We start from the raw sequence: 16,518 nt of genomic DNA on the forward strand, positions 1-16,518 counted from the left end.
CTGCTGTGGGCACAGCTTCCCCCGGGGGCTCCCGCCGGCGTCGGGGTCGGGCAGCGCCCGGGGCGGCTTCGCTTCCCGCGCTGCGCTGTGCTGTCCCGTCCCGTCCCGGCGGCGGAGGTGAGCGGGGACCGTGGGCGTCCGCCTGCCGGCGGCTCTCGTCACCCGGAGACGGGTGTCCCCTAATCATGTTTCCATCAGCCGCGGCGGGGGCGTATAAAAGGAGCGGCCGCGGGCGAGGCGGGCAGAGCGCGGCGCTGCCCCCCTCCCGCCCGCCGGCCCCATGCAGCCCGCCATGATGATGTTCTCCAGTAAGTACTGGGCGCGGAGGGGCTTCTCGCTGGACTCGGCGCTGCCGGAGGAGCGCCCCGCCGCCGGCAGCCTCACCGTAAGTGGCGGGGCTGGGAGCGGGGCAGCTCCGACCCTGGCGGGGACGGGGGGGAGCCGCCGAGTGGGTCGAGGTCGGGTCTGCTGGCCCCTCCGGGACCCGGTGCCGGGCGCCGTGCGTCCCCCGTCCGCTTCTTTTCGCGGTCAAGTCAGTAGTTTTTCAGCAGTTGCAGGGCCCGGTGAAATTAACTTTGCCTCGTTCAAAACGCTGCCTTAAAAGTGTCTGTAAATAACAGAAAAAGTTTCATTAGTAATACAAGCCTTACTACAGAAAGGAACCATATTGCTACTGGAACAACAGAAAAGCAGCGGGGTCCCATTCAGAGGGTTTTAAATGCTTGGATTTTGAAAGTCTCTGGTGAATCCTGCGGGCTATTTGCATCAGCAGAATCTGCCTTTTCAAGGCACTCGTAAGCCTCACAGGACGATATATAAAGCGTTTTTGGTAAAACAGAAGTCGCCTGCACTCACACTGCATTGGTGCCGATGGCTTTGCTGCTGTGTTCCCAGCCTCTCTGCCTGCTGGCAGGGGTGCAGGGACAACTGGGAGCATCGTGCAGAGACTGCTGAAAACCCTGTCAGGAGGTGGAAATAGTTCTCTGTAAGGTGATGGTATGGGTGCAACAGGTGCTTGGGTCATTTCAAGCATGGGATAAATTTCTGTATGCCTAAATAAGAATAAAGAATGTTAATAGGGGCTAATAAGGCAACCTGATCTGAATATGTGAAATATTTAGAATTATGAGGATTTTGCCTCCTATAAAATTTTGCAACATATGAAGATTTGGATCAACTGAGTAGAACCAACAGAATGCACCACTTTCTACCAGTTGTGAACTGGCATATTGTCTTTATATTGAAATGTGGAATATTGCTAGTTGTACATGCTTTACTTCTATTGGAAGTATTGAATTAAATGGAATAAATCTGTTTTACTGTCTTTATATTTGAGTTACTTTCTTCACTGAGTTCCGCTATAGATGACTTTTTTTCCTGAGTACTTGCTCTTGCCCCAGATAATTAATTTTCATCAGGAAAGTTGATCTTTTACTTGTTATTTAATTATGAAATGTACTGATTAGCAGGGCTAATAAGATTTGAGTTCAGCCTCTTCTACTGGGCTCATAACAAATAGGTGTTATAGGTTTCAAATGCTCGAGAGGGTTTTGTCATCACTTTAGTTAATGATTTCATCAGAGTATTAGGGAACCTGTGACAGTCTTGGAAGGTGCCAAGCACCCTTGTTTTCCAGAGGAATTGATGATATTGAGATTCTCAGACACTCAGTTGACTCCATGATCATCTGTATGTAGCTTCTAGAAGGCAGCACACATGGAAAAAACACAGATGCTATAAAAATGGCACCTTTGTCACTTCATGTGGGTGTTGTGTGCCTGATGTATATGAAAAGGACTTAGCCAAATCCCAAATGTTACTGAAGTTGAAAGTGACCTTCCCCATAACTATCCCTGGGCAAAATCTCCTACTGATCAGAATCATATCAGCTGCTAAAAAATAAACATGTGTGAAACCACTCATATATCATTCTGCAAACTTAATTGCTTTTCCAGTTTGTTTCCATGTAGTTTAATAAATAGTGAGAAAAGACCACGGAGGCTTCTTAGCATGTCCCGTAACTAGTTTAAATGTGGCTGGTTTAACCTGTGCCATTTAAAGGGTGTTCTAAGATCTGTTTGAAAAGCTTCATTTTCAGGTTATTTTCTGTAAGCTGCTTTATAAATTAGTAAAAGTTCAATCCATGTGAAATAGTTGTATATGATTTTAAATTTCTATCTTTGTATTTTTAGTGACTGTATTATGGATTATGAAAAAGCAGCATCTCACTGGAGATTTAATTTCTTCAGGAGTCACAACTCCTGAAGTTGTGACAGGGTATTGGAAAATGCAGGCTGTTTTTTTGAAAATCATGGTCAATCTTATAAAAATTGTCTATAAAAGCTGTACTACTGGCATCTCAACAAGATCTAAGCTGATAAAATTGCATTTTTTTTTGAAAATGCTGGCTGAAATTTGGCTTAAAGCAGTCTTTGACTCCCAAATTGTGAGAAGAATGTAGGAGTCACCAAGGATGGTGTAATTTTCTGTATTTTTTTTTTAGTTCCTCAGCTGACTCCTCTTTTATGGGATGTACAGTTTTTCACAATGAGAACAGTCAGCTATTGAAATAATCTTCCCAGGGGAGTGGTGGATCCCCCACATTGGACAATTTTAAGATTCAGCTGGGTGGGGTGCTGGGGGCTTCTTGTCTAGACGGTGCTTTTGCATGTTAAAGGTTGGACCAGATGATCCTTGAGGTCCCGTCCAGCTTGATATTCTGTGGTGCAATCTGAGCTTGTATTTCCGCCTTGTTTGTATAATGAACAGAGGTTTTGTTTTCTCAGGAAAAGTTACATGACAGCATTAATTGTACTGCAATAGAACCGTAAAGTTTATGTTTTAAATTTAATGGTTAATACAAATGTACAGACCAATGCAAATCTTCGTAAATTGACTGGTACAGGTTAGAATAGCATCCCTGCAATTTTGCAGCAATAGTCAGGTTAGAATAACAGAGCTGCTGGCTTTTCCAGTAGAGTGTCTTCATTTGCTTCATATTTATTACTATTGATAGTATTGCCCTAGTAATACCATCGTATTTGTATCCTATTTATATGCTTTTCCTTAAGCTTTTTTTTTAATGGAGTGGCCTCTTACACAATCGGCTCTAGCAGCTGCCTTTGATCTGTGATTCTGATTTTAAGTAAACACACTCCCTTTTGAATAAGTAAAGTCTGGATGAGTTCCATTCAGTTATTTTCTAACAAAAATTTCTCTTTGCGGGAAATGCCCAATTTCATCTGAAATGATCATGTTCTTTATCCATTTGTAGCTAAACAGATCAAGTTCTGGGAAAAATGAGGAAAAGAAAGGGAATAAGGGAAATGGGAAAAGTGAATCTGTTTCTGAAGGTGGAAAGACAGCTGTGGTGTTTTCCCTGAAGAATGAAGTTGGTGGATTGGTGAAAGCTCTCCGACTCTTCCAGGTAAAGCTTACAAATCTCTACACTGACTGAACTGATGAAGGCTACTGAGGTCAGGCTCTTTGTTGGTATAAATTTAATGGACTGTGGCAGAAGGAATAGAGTGCAGTTACACTCACTCTGCAGAACTGAATGAAAGTAACTTAAAATTTTATGGACCATTCAACAAAGCGTTTTGGGCTCTTGAAGGGTTTTCTGGAATGAAGTTTTAACAGTGATGCTGATGTTTACACCATTCACTTTAGGTTTCCAATGTGTGACTCTCAATGCTGGGAATTAGATTTGCAGTCTGTGCAGGCCACAATGAAAGGAGGCACTTGCAGAGAGCACTTTGAAACCTAAATTACACACAATCAGGTGGTGGTGGCGGCGGCAGCCTTGTTGCAGGACAGTGTTTGGACACGAAGTTAAAGAGACCTTTAAGTACTTGCAGGGTAGGGGACGTATGTGTCTAACTGGAAGGTAAATTGTGAAGTATTGTTTCCCCATAGATCCCAATGCAGTTGGTACTTTTCAGTCAGACTGCTTGCTAGTACTGCATGTAGTCTGCTTGCCACCTTAATGAATGGAAGAGGGCTTGGAAGTACGTCTGAGCATAGTTAAAGCAAAGCAGTATGATAAAAATCTTAGGTTGTTCAATCTGTGCAGTGTAGTGAAGAGAAAGTTAGGAGGTGGCCTGGAGCCTGCCTCTAAAGCCAAACCATCAGAGGGATGTAAGTGTAGGGGCACTGGATGTTGCCAGTCCTCACTCAGAGTTGCTGTCTCTGGGAGCAGATTCCCAAGGCTGATGTAGATTAGATACTTACATTCCCCAGCCTGGGAAAAGGGGTGAGTTAGACCCACAGGAGGGAGGCTGCCAGGAAGCAGGGTGTTTCATAGGAAGAGGGGAAGCCTAAGGGAATGAATAGAAGTTTCAGAAGGAGTCATGTTTTCAATGCAGTTTCTCCCCAAGGGTTAAGTGTCTGACTGCAGGTCTGGTTTAATTGCTTGTGTGAGTTTATATCTGAAATTTTGGATTTGCACATCAACTACCCCTTCTTGGGAATAGGTGTATAAGTCACTCTGGTCTCTCAAAATGTGGTTGGAAGATGTAGCAGAGATATCACCCCCATTCATGTAGTCACAACAATTTGAGTATTGCAGGGGGAAGTGTGGGGTTTTGTTCTCCCTAGGGTAGATCAGAGTGAATTTGTTATGTGAGTGGGTTAGCTACACTGTATACATACATTATGGAGTATGCCAGTGAAAGAATTATGTATGTACAGCCAGAGGTGTAAAAGCAGAGACCGTTAGTTGGCTGTACCAGAAGAGACCTTCACCTGAAATGGTATTTATGTAAATTTATGTAAAATTGTATTAACCATTTATGCAAAATACAGCAGGCAAGTGGAAGTACAAGAACAAAGTTTGTCCCATTTGGATATCAAAAAATGTTTTATTGGCTTCACTCAGTAAGTGAAAGGATAGTTGTGAAAAGTAACAGATAGTTTCTGTCTGGCCAAAAAAAAGGAAAAAATCAGAGTCAATAGAAGTATTGTTTGAAAGCAGTCATCTAATCCAACCTTCTGTTTAGAAGCAAGGCTGTCACAGCACTAGATCAGGACAGCCATAGCACATTACGGTAATCTGTCATTGTATTACACCCTTGGCAGACCAGTAGTTGTGGTTGAGAGATACCCTAGAGGAAAGTTTTCATGCTAGAAGTAGTTACACTCACATGTTTGATGCATGATTTGTGTTCGATGGGGATGTTGTAATAGAAAATAAATTGAATTACATTTTAATTTTAATACGATTTTATTACTGTTAATGCTTATTGCTATCAATAATTGCTGCACAATAGATAGGTGAGGACTGATACACATTCTCACAAAAATATTTTCTTCCTCGCATGTTTATAAGAGAGACTAAAGTAATACATGTTTAATAGCATCTATTTAAAGAAGCACGCTCAAGTCTATTTAAATTAACATTATTTATGCACATTGCCCAATAAAATTGCATTAGAATGTAATATAGCAATATAAAAGTAATAATATAAAATTGCATTGTTAAAAAAATTATGTTATATTGTCCTCTGTAAGAGACTGTCTTGGTAGATAAAATGAAATCATTGGTTTGCTTTCTTCATTAACTATAATAATTTTATTTTTACTTTCCGTACAGATTTTTTTTTATCAGTATTTATTATGTGTCACTAACTAATTCTATAAATACAAAAAGGGACTACTTTCAATAAAAAGGTCTTTTAATAACTGGAAAAACTTTCCTGAAGAATGTGCTATCAATATTGCCCTTCTGCTGGTATGTCTGTATTTCATGTGTTATTTCATCCTTCCACAGGAAAAACATGTGAGTATGGTTCATATTGAATCACGAAAATCAAAGAGAAGGAATTCGGAGGTGGAAATTTTTGTGGACTGTGACTGCAGTAAGAAAGAATTTAATGAACTAATCCAGTTGCTCAAGTTTCAGACTAATATCGTATCTCTCAATCCACCAGAAAACATCTGGACTGATGAAGAAGGCAAGACTGTTTTCGTATCACTTGGTTTAGACACTGACAAACGTTTTGCACAGGTATCTCCATAATCTTACACTCCAGTATGTTTAACTTGCATTCTTCTACAGATCTCGACTGTGTCCCTTGGTTCCCCAGGAAGATATCTGAATTGGACAAATGCTCCCAGAGAGTTTTGATGTATGGATCTGAGCTGGATGCAGATCACCCTGTAAGTGTAACACAAAATTGTCCCGTAGATAATTTGCTCAGGTTATTTGCCAGTCAGATAAAAAGTCTGTTGACTGCTGATTGTCTTCAGAACGTGGGGACTACTCTCTCTTCAGTAGTTTCAGTAAATTAATTTTCCTTTTCTGTAGAAGGATACACAAGATGGAGGTCCTCCAGAGAACTTATTCTTTGTTTAACAAGTATGTCCCCTTTTGTAATGCTTGTTTTTTTTTAAAATTAACTAGTTGATAGAAAGGTTTCAAACTTTAAAGAGTTTAGATCAATGCGACCTTCAGTTATGCCATGAGTAGCTCTTAGGTAAGAACTGATATTGTCAATAGGTGTCAGAGAAGAAAGAATTATGAAGGAATAATGAAGGAAATATGAAGGAAAGAATTATGAAGGAATAATTTGTCACTCAAGAGGTAACTACAAAATAAAACAGAGCAATATGTTCCTGCTTCTGATGAATGCAGCAAGTGAGAAGGTATCTCACATTATTTCCTGACTTTGGTGGCAGGCGATGAGCCTGCGTTTCACACAAGCTGTGTTTGCAGTGTTGCCAAATGCTCAGTGCAAAAGACAGAAAAATGGTTTTGTTATTGTTTTATGTCTTTCAGCTAATTTCCATAAATGCTTAGCCTCTGAGTCTTTAGATGGCAGATGATTGAAAGCATTTGTGTTAAAATATTTTTCCTTTTTATAAATCCCAGTTTCTGCCTCTGGACGACTTGACTGAAAGATACTGGTGGTAGCTAGTTGTATTAATTCCTAAAATAGGCTGGATTAAACTAGTATTGTAGGAAAGTTTCAGCTGAAAGGAAGTAGGCAGCAAACTAAGATATCTGACCATAAGACTGTTTTGTAGTACAGTCAGATTAAACTGCAGCTGTAGGTGATAGTCTCCTTTGTTTTTTGTTGCACACATTCTGTGGTCTGGTGGGAGTTTGGGCACAGATTCTCACACCTTTGCACACATACCAGGAGGACACCATCACAATGTCTCCTGGCAGCTCCATTTCCCTGTCTGGTGTCACTCGCCCATGTATCAAACACAATAATAATTATCATCTTGCTTCATTCACAGCTACTTCTGCTATGTGTGAGCCCTTCCCACATTGTGGGCCCACAGTCAGGGAGCATGTTCGAGGATCCTGGTTTCTGCCATGTGCTTCTTGATGACAAACTAGGATTTGCTTCACATTTTCTCAGAAAGGAAAAGCCTGTTGATTATCTTCATCCATTAACCATAATTTGGTTCAAACAGAGATTGTAGTGACAGCTCATTCCAACTTTGAGTTTATGATTGTGACAGACTATTGATACTGTTTATGTTTTGAGCTGGTACCTTCATTAAATACTGTAGCACTCTGCCGAAAATTTGCCTTCAGTTTTACAGAAAATGAAAAAAAGACATTTGCATTATATGAATATATATTTTACCCTTGGGGGAACTCTTACAAACATAATTTACACACCATACAGCATGCTAGGTGTTAGAAATGGGGTAAAAACCTGTAAATCTGTGACTGGCTTTTAAAAAGCCATTCCAAATATCTGCTCTTTTCCTTAGCGATGCCGTGTAGGTGCCAGAGGACGAAAGAGAATTATCCTATTACAGAACCTGTAAGGATAGTACTGCTTCAGCAGCATAGCCCTAACCCACTCCATACTGGCTAATGATTTCAGTCTCAGTTTCACTACACTTGACAGGCATTTAAGTCCCCTGTGCTGTCTTCCATGACTTTCCAGGTCTTGAATGGTCTTCACCTGAGTAACTCATCATTTATGTCAAAAGGTATTAAGGAGACAAGGAGACTCCCCCAGATTACAGCAAACAAGCTTCTTTGTGTAGGAAGGTTTTCTGCAGTCCTCTGAAATCCTCACTTACTCTCCCCCAGCAGCACAGCTTTGGTTATGGGGCAGTAAAATGTCTTCTGAGTTTTATGAAACCTCATACAAATATTTCAAATCTAGCCATGTTATCTTTTCATTCTGTTCAGTGATTTGCATTTGTGTATGTTAGCAATAAGGAAAAAAGACATTTTAATTTTCAGCTTTGAATAAGGGAAAACTTAAATGCACTTTATGGACCACTAACTGGGGAACTTAGATAAGTCTTTATCCTTTTTATCTTCAAAAGATTGACAGTTCTACCTTGAAAAAAGTTAACTCTTTTAATGCAAAACCTGAAGTGTCTGCATATTTTATATGTGTAGAAGAGATCATGTTCTAATTTTGAATAGCACAAAGAGCTGTAAGTGGCCAGTGTGTATGTGCTATACAACTCTTTTGCACTTAATATAGAAAAGGTATGAGCTTACTGTAGCCCATGAGGTAGAGCCCTTCCTTTGTAACTCAAACTGAAGCAATATACCTATTTAGTGCTGGATGTTGATGGTTCAGTCTCTAATGTGTTGGTTAGGATGGCAACTGCTGAAATAAGAATCTTCCAAATGAGTTGCTTATGATCTCTAGATGCTTGATTCTAGTGAAGAAAGATGTATTAAGGATAAGTAAATTCTTCTGCTATGTGCCTGCATGTAGATCTCCATTCAGATCAAGGAAAACTTGAATGAGATGAAATGACAAGAAAAAGTTTCCTGTATCAACATCTTGGATGAATGACTGTACCTATGCACAAAACTGTCTTGAATGGTCTCCTGTGGGACTTCGGTGAAGAAAAAAATGAAGAAATCCTTGTTTTCTGTTGCACTCTAGTAGACCATGTTAATCAAAATACAATGCAACTAAGTACTAAATAAACACTGTAATGATTTATTTTATAATTCTCATAGCTAATTTAATGTCCTTATTGTAAATGACTCTCTTCTTCCTTGCTTAAGGGATTTAAAGACAATGTCTATCGACAGAGAAGAAAGTACTTTGTGGATCTTGCCATGAGCTATAAATAGTAAGTACTGGCATAATTCTTCCCTGTGCTGCTGACTAATTAGAATTCATGCTCTATTTAATTCTGTAGAATAAAGTTTAACGGTAGACAAAGTCATCTTTTAAACTTGGACTAGTTTAGTGTGGGCTATAAATTACAAACCTGATGCTTGAATCCTGTTACATTTTTGATACAGATACAGGCAAGTAAAACATTTGAAAGGCAAGCACTTTCTCTTCAGCATTTTATTCACAGATGCTTAGACTTAAGAAAATATTTTACAAATGTTTGCGTGTCGCGCTGACACACTTTTGAGTACACATATCTAGCATCCCAATGTAGTTGGAAGAGCTCACTAAAAACCAAAATTATTATTTCTTTTTTTGATGCATGTACTGTACTGGGCTGAGACCAGTTGTGTGAAGTTCAACAAGGCCAAGTGCCAGGTTGAGTTGCAACAACCCCATGCAGAGCTACAGGCTGGGGGAAGAGCGACTGGAAAGATGCCTGGTGGAAAAGGACCTGGGGGTGCTGTTCAACAGCATCTGAACGAGTCAGCAGTGTACCAGGTGGCCAAGAAGGCCAGTGGCATCCTGGCCTGTATCAGAAATAGTGTGGCCAGCAGGACCAGTTTAACTTGATGATTGCGGAGGTCTTTTCCAACCTTAATAATTCTATGATGATACTGGATGCTGCAAAGTGCCATTTATCAATTTTGCCTACACAGCTCCAAATTTCTTAGAATTTAGTCAGTGCATTTCTCTGCAGTGGAGCTGGTGCCTGTGCACAAATGCACTGCATGTGTTTTTTCATTTTGATTTTTTTCCCATTTGAAGTCAGTATTTTCAATTTCTACAGTCCCTGGAAGTTAAGAAACTTTCTGTTCTACCTACAAACACCTACTGTGTTGCAATTTTCTTGTCACAGAAGCATTCAACTAATTCTAATCCTACTCTAGGTTTTATTTGCAACAGGCTTAAGCACTCATTCTCAAGGGAAAGAACATACTAATTTCATGATCTTTCTCATTTTACCACACTTCTTCAAGTTTTTCATTTTTCTCCTTTGAGATTTCTACCTACGTTGTTTAAAGAAGATGAAAAGCACAATTTTTTTCTCCCTTTATAGAAGGCACATCCTGTCAGGAAGCATTGAAAACTGGATTTTGGAAGGTTTTTCATTATAAGGCTAGTATAGGGCCTGCAGAAGGTTGGGGGGACAGAAGTATTAACTCTGCTTTGTGACCGTATAATTCTGATTATAATTTTCCTTTACTTTTGTCCCATTCCTGTCATTAAGCTATTACCAATCTTACAAATGTGTAGGTGCTAGTGTTCGTTCCCCTTTCTGCCCACAGTGGCATTTGTTTAGCTGGGTGCTCATGATATCCACCCAGCACACTGAGCCTGCTGGGACAGAGTGTTGCTTGGTAGAGAAGCTCTCTAGGCTGCCCAGGTAAGTCCTGAGTTTAGCCAGCTTTCAAATGTAAATTGAGACAGTTTTTTGTTTGTATATTTGTTTTCAGCTGATTGATTTATTAGGTTTTTTTCAGTCTAATGCTTGCAGTGAAGTTAGTGCTAGCATTTAGTGCAGTGAGAAATGTCAAGTGGATACCTGTGGATGAGGGCAGGCTGTGTGTGCTCCTAGGCTCTTTCAGTAAGTTGGATAGTTCTCCATTTACCCATGAAAGTAGCGGTAGTGCCATGCATTTCACACCTGCTCACTTGCTGGAAATATCTTCCTCCCTTCTTCCTCTCAGCTTAATGCTGGAAAGGTCATGCAGCTGGCGTACTAAGGTGTAGTTGGTCTTCTGCTTCAAAATGTGAGGTTTTTTTCACCCTGAAACTAGTGAGAAACATTGTTTCACAAAATCACATGAAGTAATCCTACATATTCCCAGAAAAAAACCCCAAAACAACAGATAAAAGAAAGGAGAAATCTTTTCCTTCTTTGGATTTTGGAGGCTTAAGAACCATTTTACAGGCACATTACAAAAATAAAATAACTAGAGATTATTTGGGGGCCAGATCTTGTACTTCAGCAGAGTTGCTCAGATGTACTCCTTTATTCCACTGCTCTTTCCAAACCTTTAAAAAATTTCAAACTTGTCCTATTATTGCGAGCAGAGAGAAAACAGGAGGCTTCAAATATTCTTAGCCAGAACCACAACAACTAGCAGACCAGTGCTTAGGGCAGTTATCTAACATGTCAAAATCTCATTCATAGTTCAGGTCTCCTGCAGTAGTTATCCTTAACCCCAGGGATGTGCCATATGTGCTGGTATGTACAGTCAGGATGTGTCTGGGTATATGTGTAGAGACGGCCCATGGAGACATGCTTGGCATTCTGCTGCAGCACAACCTAAGCCATACTGAGGAAAGGCAAATCAGCTCAGGGAGGACTCTGTGCTGCTACAGCTGAGCTGTTTCTGCTACCCCTGCTGTGGAGCTCAGAGTTATAGGTGTCTTGACGCTACACTGCAGTCTCATCACACTCACCTCTGTGGTCTAGTGTCTTTTTACTTATTTATGCAAAATGACCAGCTGTGTTATAAGGGCTGCTTTCCTTGGGGATAAACACCTGCCAGTGTCTTCCAGGTAACTGACCTTCCTAATCACTTACTGAAGCTTGATGTGTTTCTACCTTTCGTTTTCCAGCGTAAAAAAACCCCTAACCACACTTGTTTCCTTAAAAAAAATAAGAAAGAGATTTGACTGCAAGGAATTGGCTCCATAAAAAGTTGTTAAGTTGAAAAGCCCAGATCAGTATTTCCTTTATGAATTTTGACTGCTCTATAGTGGTAGATGCTCTACTTTCTTTGAACATAAAGTGGCATCTGTAATGGAGAGAGAAAGAGAAAAACACTAAGAAGTGAGCTTGGAGGAGCAGATATTTGCTGGAGTTGGGTGTTAAAGGGGAAGACATGTTAATAGAGCACAGGAGTGAAGATCAGCTGTATGAAATAAATGGACCAAAAAAACCATAAAAAACCATATTTCTCCCTCCTTCACTTAGCTTCTATCCTAAAGATAGTGAAAATGCATTAATCTTCCTAATTAGTCCTTTGAGACTGATTAGGGATTAGAAAAGTGTTGAGAAAATTAAATGTGGAGGAAACATACAATGTTTAAGATGGAATTTATAATATGAGTTGATAGCTCATGTCCATGGCAAAATGGAAAGACCCTATTTTAATAAGGAGAAATAAAAATTCAGGTTAGGTTAGCTTGTAGAGTCATCTTAGCCACAAGGAAGCTGGCTATGCAGGCTGGCTTTTTCTGTGATTTATTGAAATGTTTGAGTGCAAGATGGGTCCTGCTTTTTGAAATATGAAGGTAAGAAAAATGAGGTTTGCAGGGCTGAAGGAAAAAGGTGTAGATCCTCCCTCAAGTCTGGCTGCCTTGATTCTCTTGATAAAGAAAGCAGTATCATAATAAGCTGGAAGTAAGATCGGCTCTCCTATGCATAAATCCTGTTAAGGAATTAATGTTCAGTGAACCTTACTTTAGTACTAATGAATTAATTGAAACAATAACTGAGTTATAAACCTTTTAGTGAGCAGTGGACAAGCTTCAGATCCTTGATTGTGTTTATACCTTTCTAGTGACAATAGAAACATGAGTTTTTCCACTGGTGCATGTGTATCTTACTTCTTGATGGGCCAGTGCTGACCCATACCGCAGTATCCATCGTAGAGGTCAGGCCTAAGGAAAAGGGATGAGGCTGGGTATTCTGGCACACCAAGTGGATGGAGTAGCAACCTGCTTGGGCCTGTTGTGTACAGTACAATTTAGAATAGTTGTGCTATGCTTTCCATGAGCTGGCAGGCAGTTTAAGGCTGATGAAGTGTTAAGGGGGAAGACAGATACTAGACCTGTAGGACTGACTCCCACTGCAGCTTCTGTGGATGAGAAATACTTCACTAAATGTGTTGCAATTCTTGGCGTGCCTGCAAGAGTGGCTGACAGGATACTAGTGAATGTGTTGGGTATTCGGTGAGACCTTAACAAGTACAAGTACCTCATACAAAGTAGCCTTTGACTGACAGATAACTGCCATGGATCAAAATCCTTTGATATAGCAAAAGGCAGGGGGATTAAATGGTAAGTTTTCAGTAAAGATGAGGGGACAACCACAACGATGGTAGGGCAGGTGATCCTCTCGTGTGCATGAAGGGACTGCATAGCAGCAATCAAATGTGACATGAGGGCTCGTTCCTTGTTACCTTGTACAGTGGAGACAGGATTATGAACTGGGCAACAACCTCTAGCAAAATCCCAGCACTGCAGTTCTTCTGCTGCAGTGGGGTTCCCCGTGCCCAGTATACCTGTTCATCTGCTGTCTGGGATACTGCGGAAGCTGCAGTACTGGGCTGGAAGTGCCCACCTGTCCAACTCTGGCATGGGGATGGGACATAAGAACTGATGAAAGGGAGGAGGATCATATGAATCCCTTTACCAGTCTGTACATCATCATTACAGTGCGGCAAAAGAAGATACCTGAGGAGAAGGCAGATGGCAGAGATTACATATTATAGATTGTGAATATTAAATCCAGAGAAAGATTATAACATTTCTAGGGGGAATTAATGACATGACATGATGCCCCATGACCATGACATGGAAAATTCCTTACAGCTAAGTACAAGGCAGTGCAAGTTGGAAGGAAGTCTTCGCACTGTTCACACTATCAGTCAGTTTTGAATTAGCTGTAACTACTCAAGGCAAATCTTGAATGTCAGAAACAGTTTAGCAGGTACCCTGGAAGGCTCCTGCTTTGCAATTTCTGTACATCTTTGTAAATGGGAGAGGGCAGAGGAACAGTGCAGAATTAAAAAAAAAAGGAGAGATGTATTTACAGACTTAATTTCAGCTAGGCAGGTGAAACTGGCTCTGAGGTGAGCTTTCTGATGATGTAGTCCTGCATGAATTTGGGGTTCCAAACATATCTTCACATGTAAGCAACAGTCTAAACAATGAATATGTATTTTTAAATTGGATCTATACATTTCTAAGCATCTATGTAATTGCCTAATCTTCACTTCACAAAATGCTAGGTAATGATGCAGTGTGAATATTGTGTATTTTAAAGAATGTATAGAGCATGCAGTCTGCTGTCTTACTGAAACTACACATTAGACTGAATTGGGATCTTCAGCTGTCCACTTGCGAAGGCATCATTAGCAATAAGTGGAGAAATACTAGCATGGTATAGGAATATGGCATATAAGAAATGCATCTTTCTACTATGATATGTGCAAAGATTAAGAAACAATGTGATTGTTTAAAAAGAAATACAGTTCCTAAGAAAATGGTAGAATATGTACATCATAATATCGAGAAATAATTTTGAGAAAAAAGCATCTAGTTGTCAATTTAAAATAGTTTAAATAGTTTTAATAGTCTCTGTTTGCCTTTATTTAAATAATACTTTTTGCAGAAATGTTACTATCCATAATCTGTCTAGAACCTAGTTGTATTCAGATGTATTTTGTATTTTATTTTTTTTTTACAGTGGTCAGCCCATTCCTAGAGTGGAGTACACAGCTGAAGAAGTTAAAACATGGGGGGTGGTATTTAGGGAACTCAGTAAACTCTATCCCACCCATGCCTGTCGTGAATATTTAAAAAACTTTCCTCTGCTGACCAAGTACTGTGGATACAGAGAGGATAATGTTCCTCAGTTGGAAGATGTTTCTATTTTTCTTAAAGGTAAGATTCATATTTGGTTTATCAATAGATATAGTTCAATGAAAACATTCTTTTTTCTTAGTATGGAATACAAAGCATATTAAATGAAAAGATTCTCAGCATTGTCAGTGGTCTTTGGTTTAGCCTGAAATATCATTCTGGTTTTGATGTTCTCCATAGCAGGGAGTTTTTTGAGTCAAGACAGTTTTATGTAGGTATTGCATGTATGAAATTGAGAGAAGTTAAACAGCTGAACATGTAAAGCATGATGTGAGGCCACACCTGGAGTACTGTGTCCAGTTCTGGGCCCCTCAGTTCAGGAAGGATGTCGAGGTGCTGGAGCAGGTCCAGAGAAGAGCAACAAGGCTGGTGAAAGGACTTGAACACAAATCCTGTGAGGAGAGGCTGAGGGAGCTGGGGTGGTTCATCCTGGAGAAGAGGAGGCTCAGGGGAGACCTCATCACTCTCTACAATTGCCTGAAAGGAGGTTGTAGCTAGGTGGGGGTTGGTCTCTTCTTCCAGGCAGCTGTTAGTAAGACAAGAGGACATGGTCTTAAGTTGTGCCAGGGGAGATTTAGGTTAGATATTAGGAAGAAACTCTTTACGGAGAGGGTAACAGATGTTGGAATGGGCTGCTCAGGGAAGTGGTGGATTCTCCGTCCCTGGAGGTTTTTAAGCTGAGACTGGATGTGGCATCAGTGCCATGGTCTAGTAACCACAGCGGTGTTGGATCAAGGGTTGGACTTGATGATCTCGGAGGTCTTTTCCAACCTGGCTGATTCTATGATTCTGTGATTATCTTGTACAGGGAGAAAAGCCTTTCAGTATAATGAAAAGAAAGAGCTGAGTTAGCTGTGTTCTCTCATTGCCACAGGTTGGGAGTTCTCATAAGTGCAGTGGGCATCCCCCAAATATCCAGGCAAGTAAAAGAGGGAATCACATGCAAAGATAACTGAATTTAAAGAGGAAAGCAGGTTTGGCACATTGTTTTACAGCCTGATGAATATGAAGCTTTCCTGAGTGCTCAAGACCTCATGAAGCTAGTTGTTATATTTGTATGTTGAAAAAAATATATCACTTTAGATGATCTGATACTTCTCTTTCATTTTATTTTTTAAAGGATCAGTATATGACATATTTAAGTTTGAAAATAGTCTTGTTTTTCATTTGTAGTGGAAATGTATCCCATATGGAAGATGTGGCAGACACAAACCTGTTGGGTCTAGCTCTAGAGAAAAATCCACCAAAGAGTTAATTTAAGATTTTAATTTCTTCTCAAAGGTCCCCTCAGATACATATATTTGTTCCTTAATCCTCTTGCTCAGGAACTAAAATATTATAGAGACGGGTGTTTGAAAAAAAAATTATGTACTGTTAAGAGAATAATTAGCAGAGCATTTTGTCTCAAACATATATGGAAAATCCTTAGCTAAAAGAAATAATGAAATTTGTAATGACAGGCTAACTTTCCTCAGTCCGTGCTTCATCCATAAATCTTTTTTGTGAACACCTGCATTTACTAATAGCTGATTCATCATTCTTTGAATTTGACTGTGTCCTTCTGGGTCTGTCATATATTGTATTATGGTCTCTAAGGAATGATGCTGAATTCTTTCTCCCTAGCTAGAAATTCAAGATCTCACACTTCTTTCAGAAGTATGTTTTCAGACTACATATAGCAGTAGTAGTATCTGTTGCAGAAAAACTTGAAACATTCTCCTGTAAAAACTTTGAAAGAGTGAAGAATTAATTTTTTAGAGAAACGTGCTTTTTAAAGTCA

At 40.0% G+C, this 16,518-nt stretch overlaps 1 protein-coding gene across 3 annotated transcripts in view; it reads left to right on the plus strand.

Annotated features, from left to right (window-relative positions):
• Positions 1-248: 248 nt before the first annotated feature.
• TPH2 (tryptophan hydroxylase 2) overlaps positions 249-16,518 on the plus strand; it is an 85,555-nt gene continuing 69,285 nt past the window's right edge. For 2 of the 3 annotated variants that reach the window (XM_027680769.1, XM_027680770.1), the window contains exons 1-6: positions 267-385; positions 3,275-3,427; positions 5,768-5,951; positions 6,056-6,156; positions 9,002-9,069; positions 14,563-14,759. In XM_027680769.1, the coding sequence (XP_027536570.1) occupies positions 281-385; positions 3,275-3,427; positions 5,768-5,951; positions 6,056-6,156; positions 9,002-9,069; positions 14,563-14,759 (808 nt within the window). In that variant the 5' untranslated portion in view covers positions 267-280. Of the gene's footprint in view, positions 386-3,274; positions 3,428-5,767; positions 5,952-6,055; positions 6,157-9,001; positions 9,070-14,562; positions 14,760-16,518 lie in introns of all 3 variants that reach the window. The other variant, XM_027680768.1, reaches the window with a different exon arrangement.

This window comes from Neopelma chrysocephalum, unplaced genomic scaffold (assembly GCF_003984885.1).
Source record: "Neopelma chrysocephalum unplaced genomic scaffold, ASM398488v2 Primary Assembly neopelma1_59, whole genome shotgun sequence".
Lineage (NCBI taxonomy): Eukaryota > Metazoa > Chordata > Aves > Passeriformes > Pipridae > Neopelma > Neopelma chrysocephalum.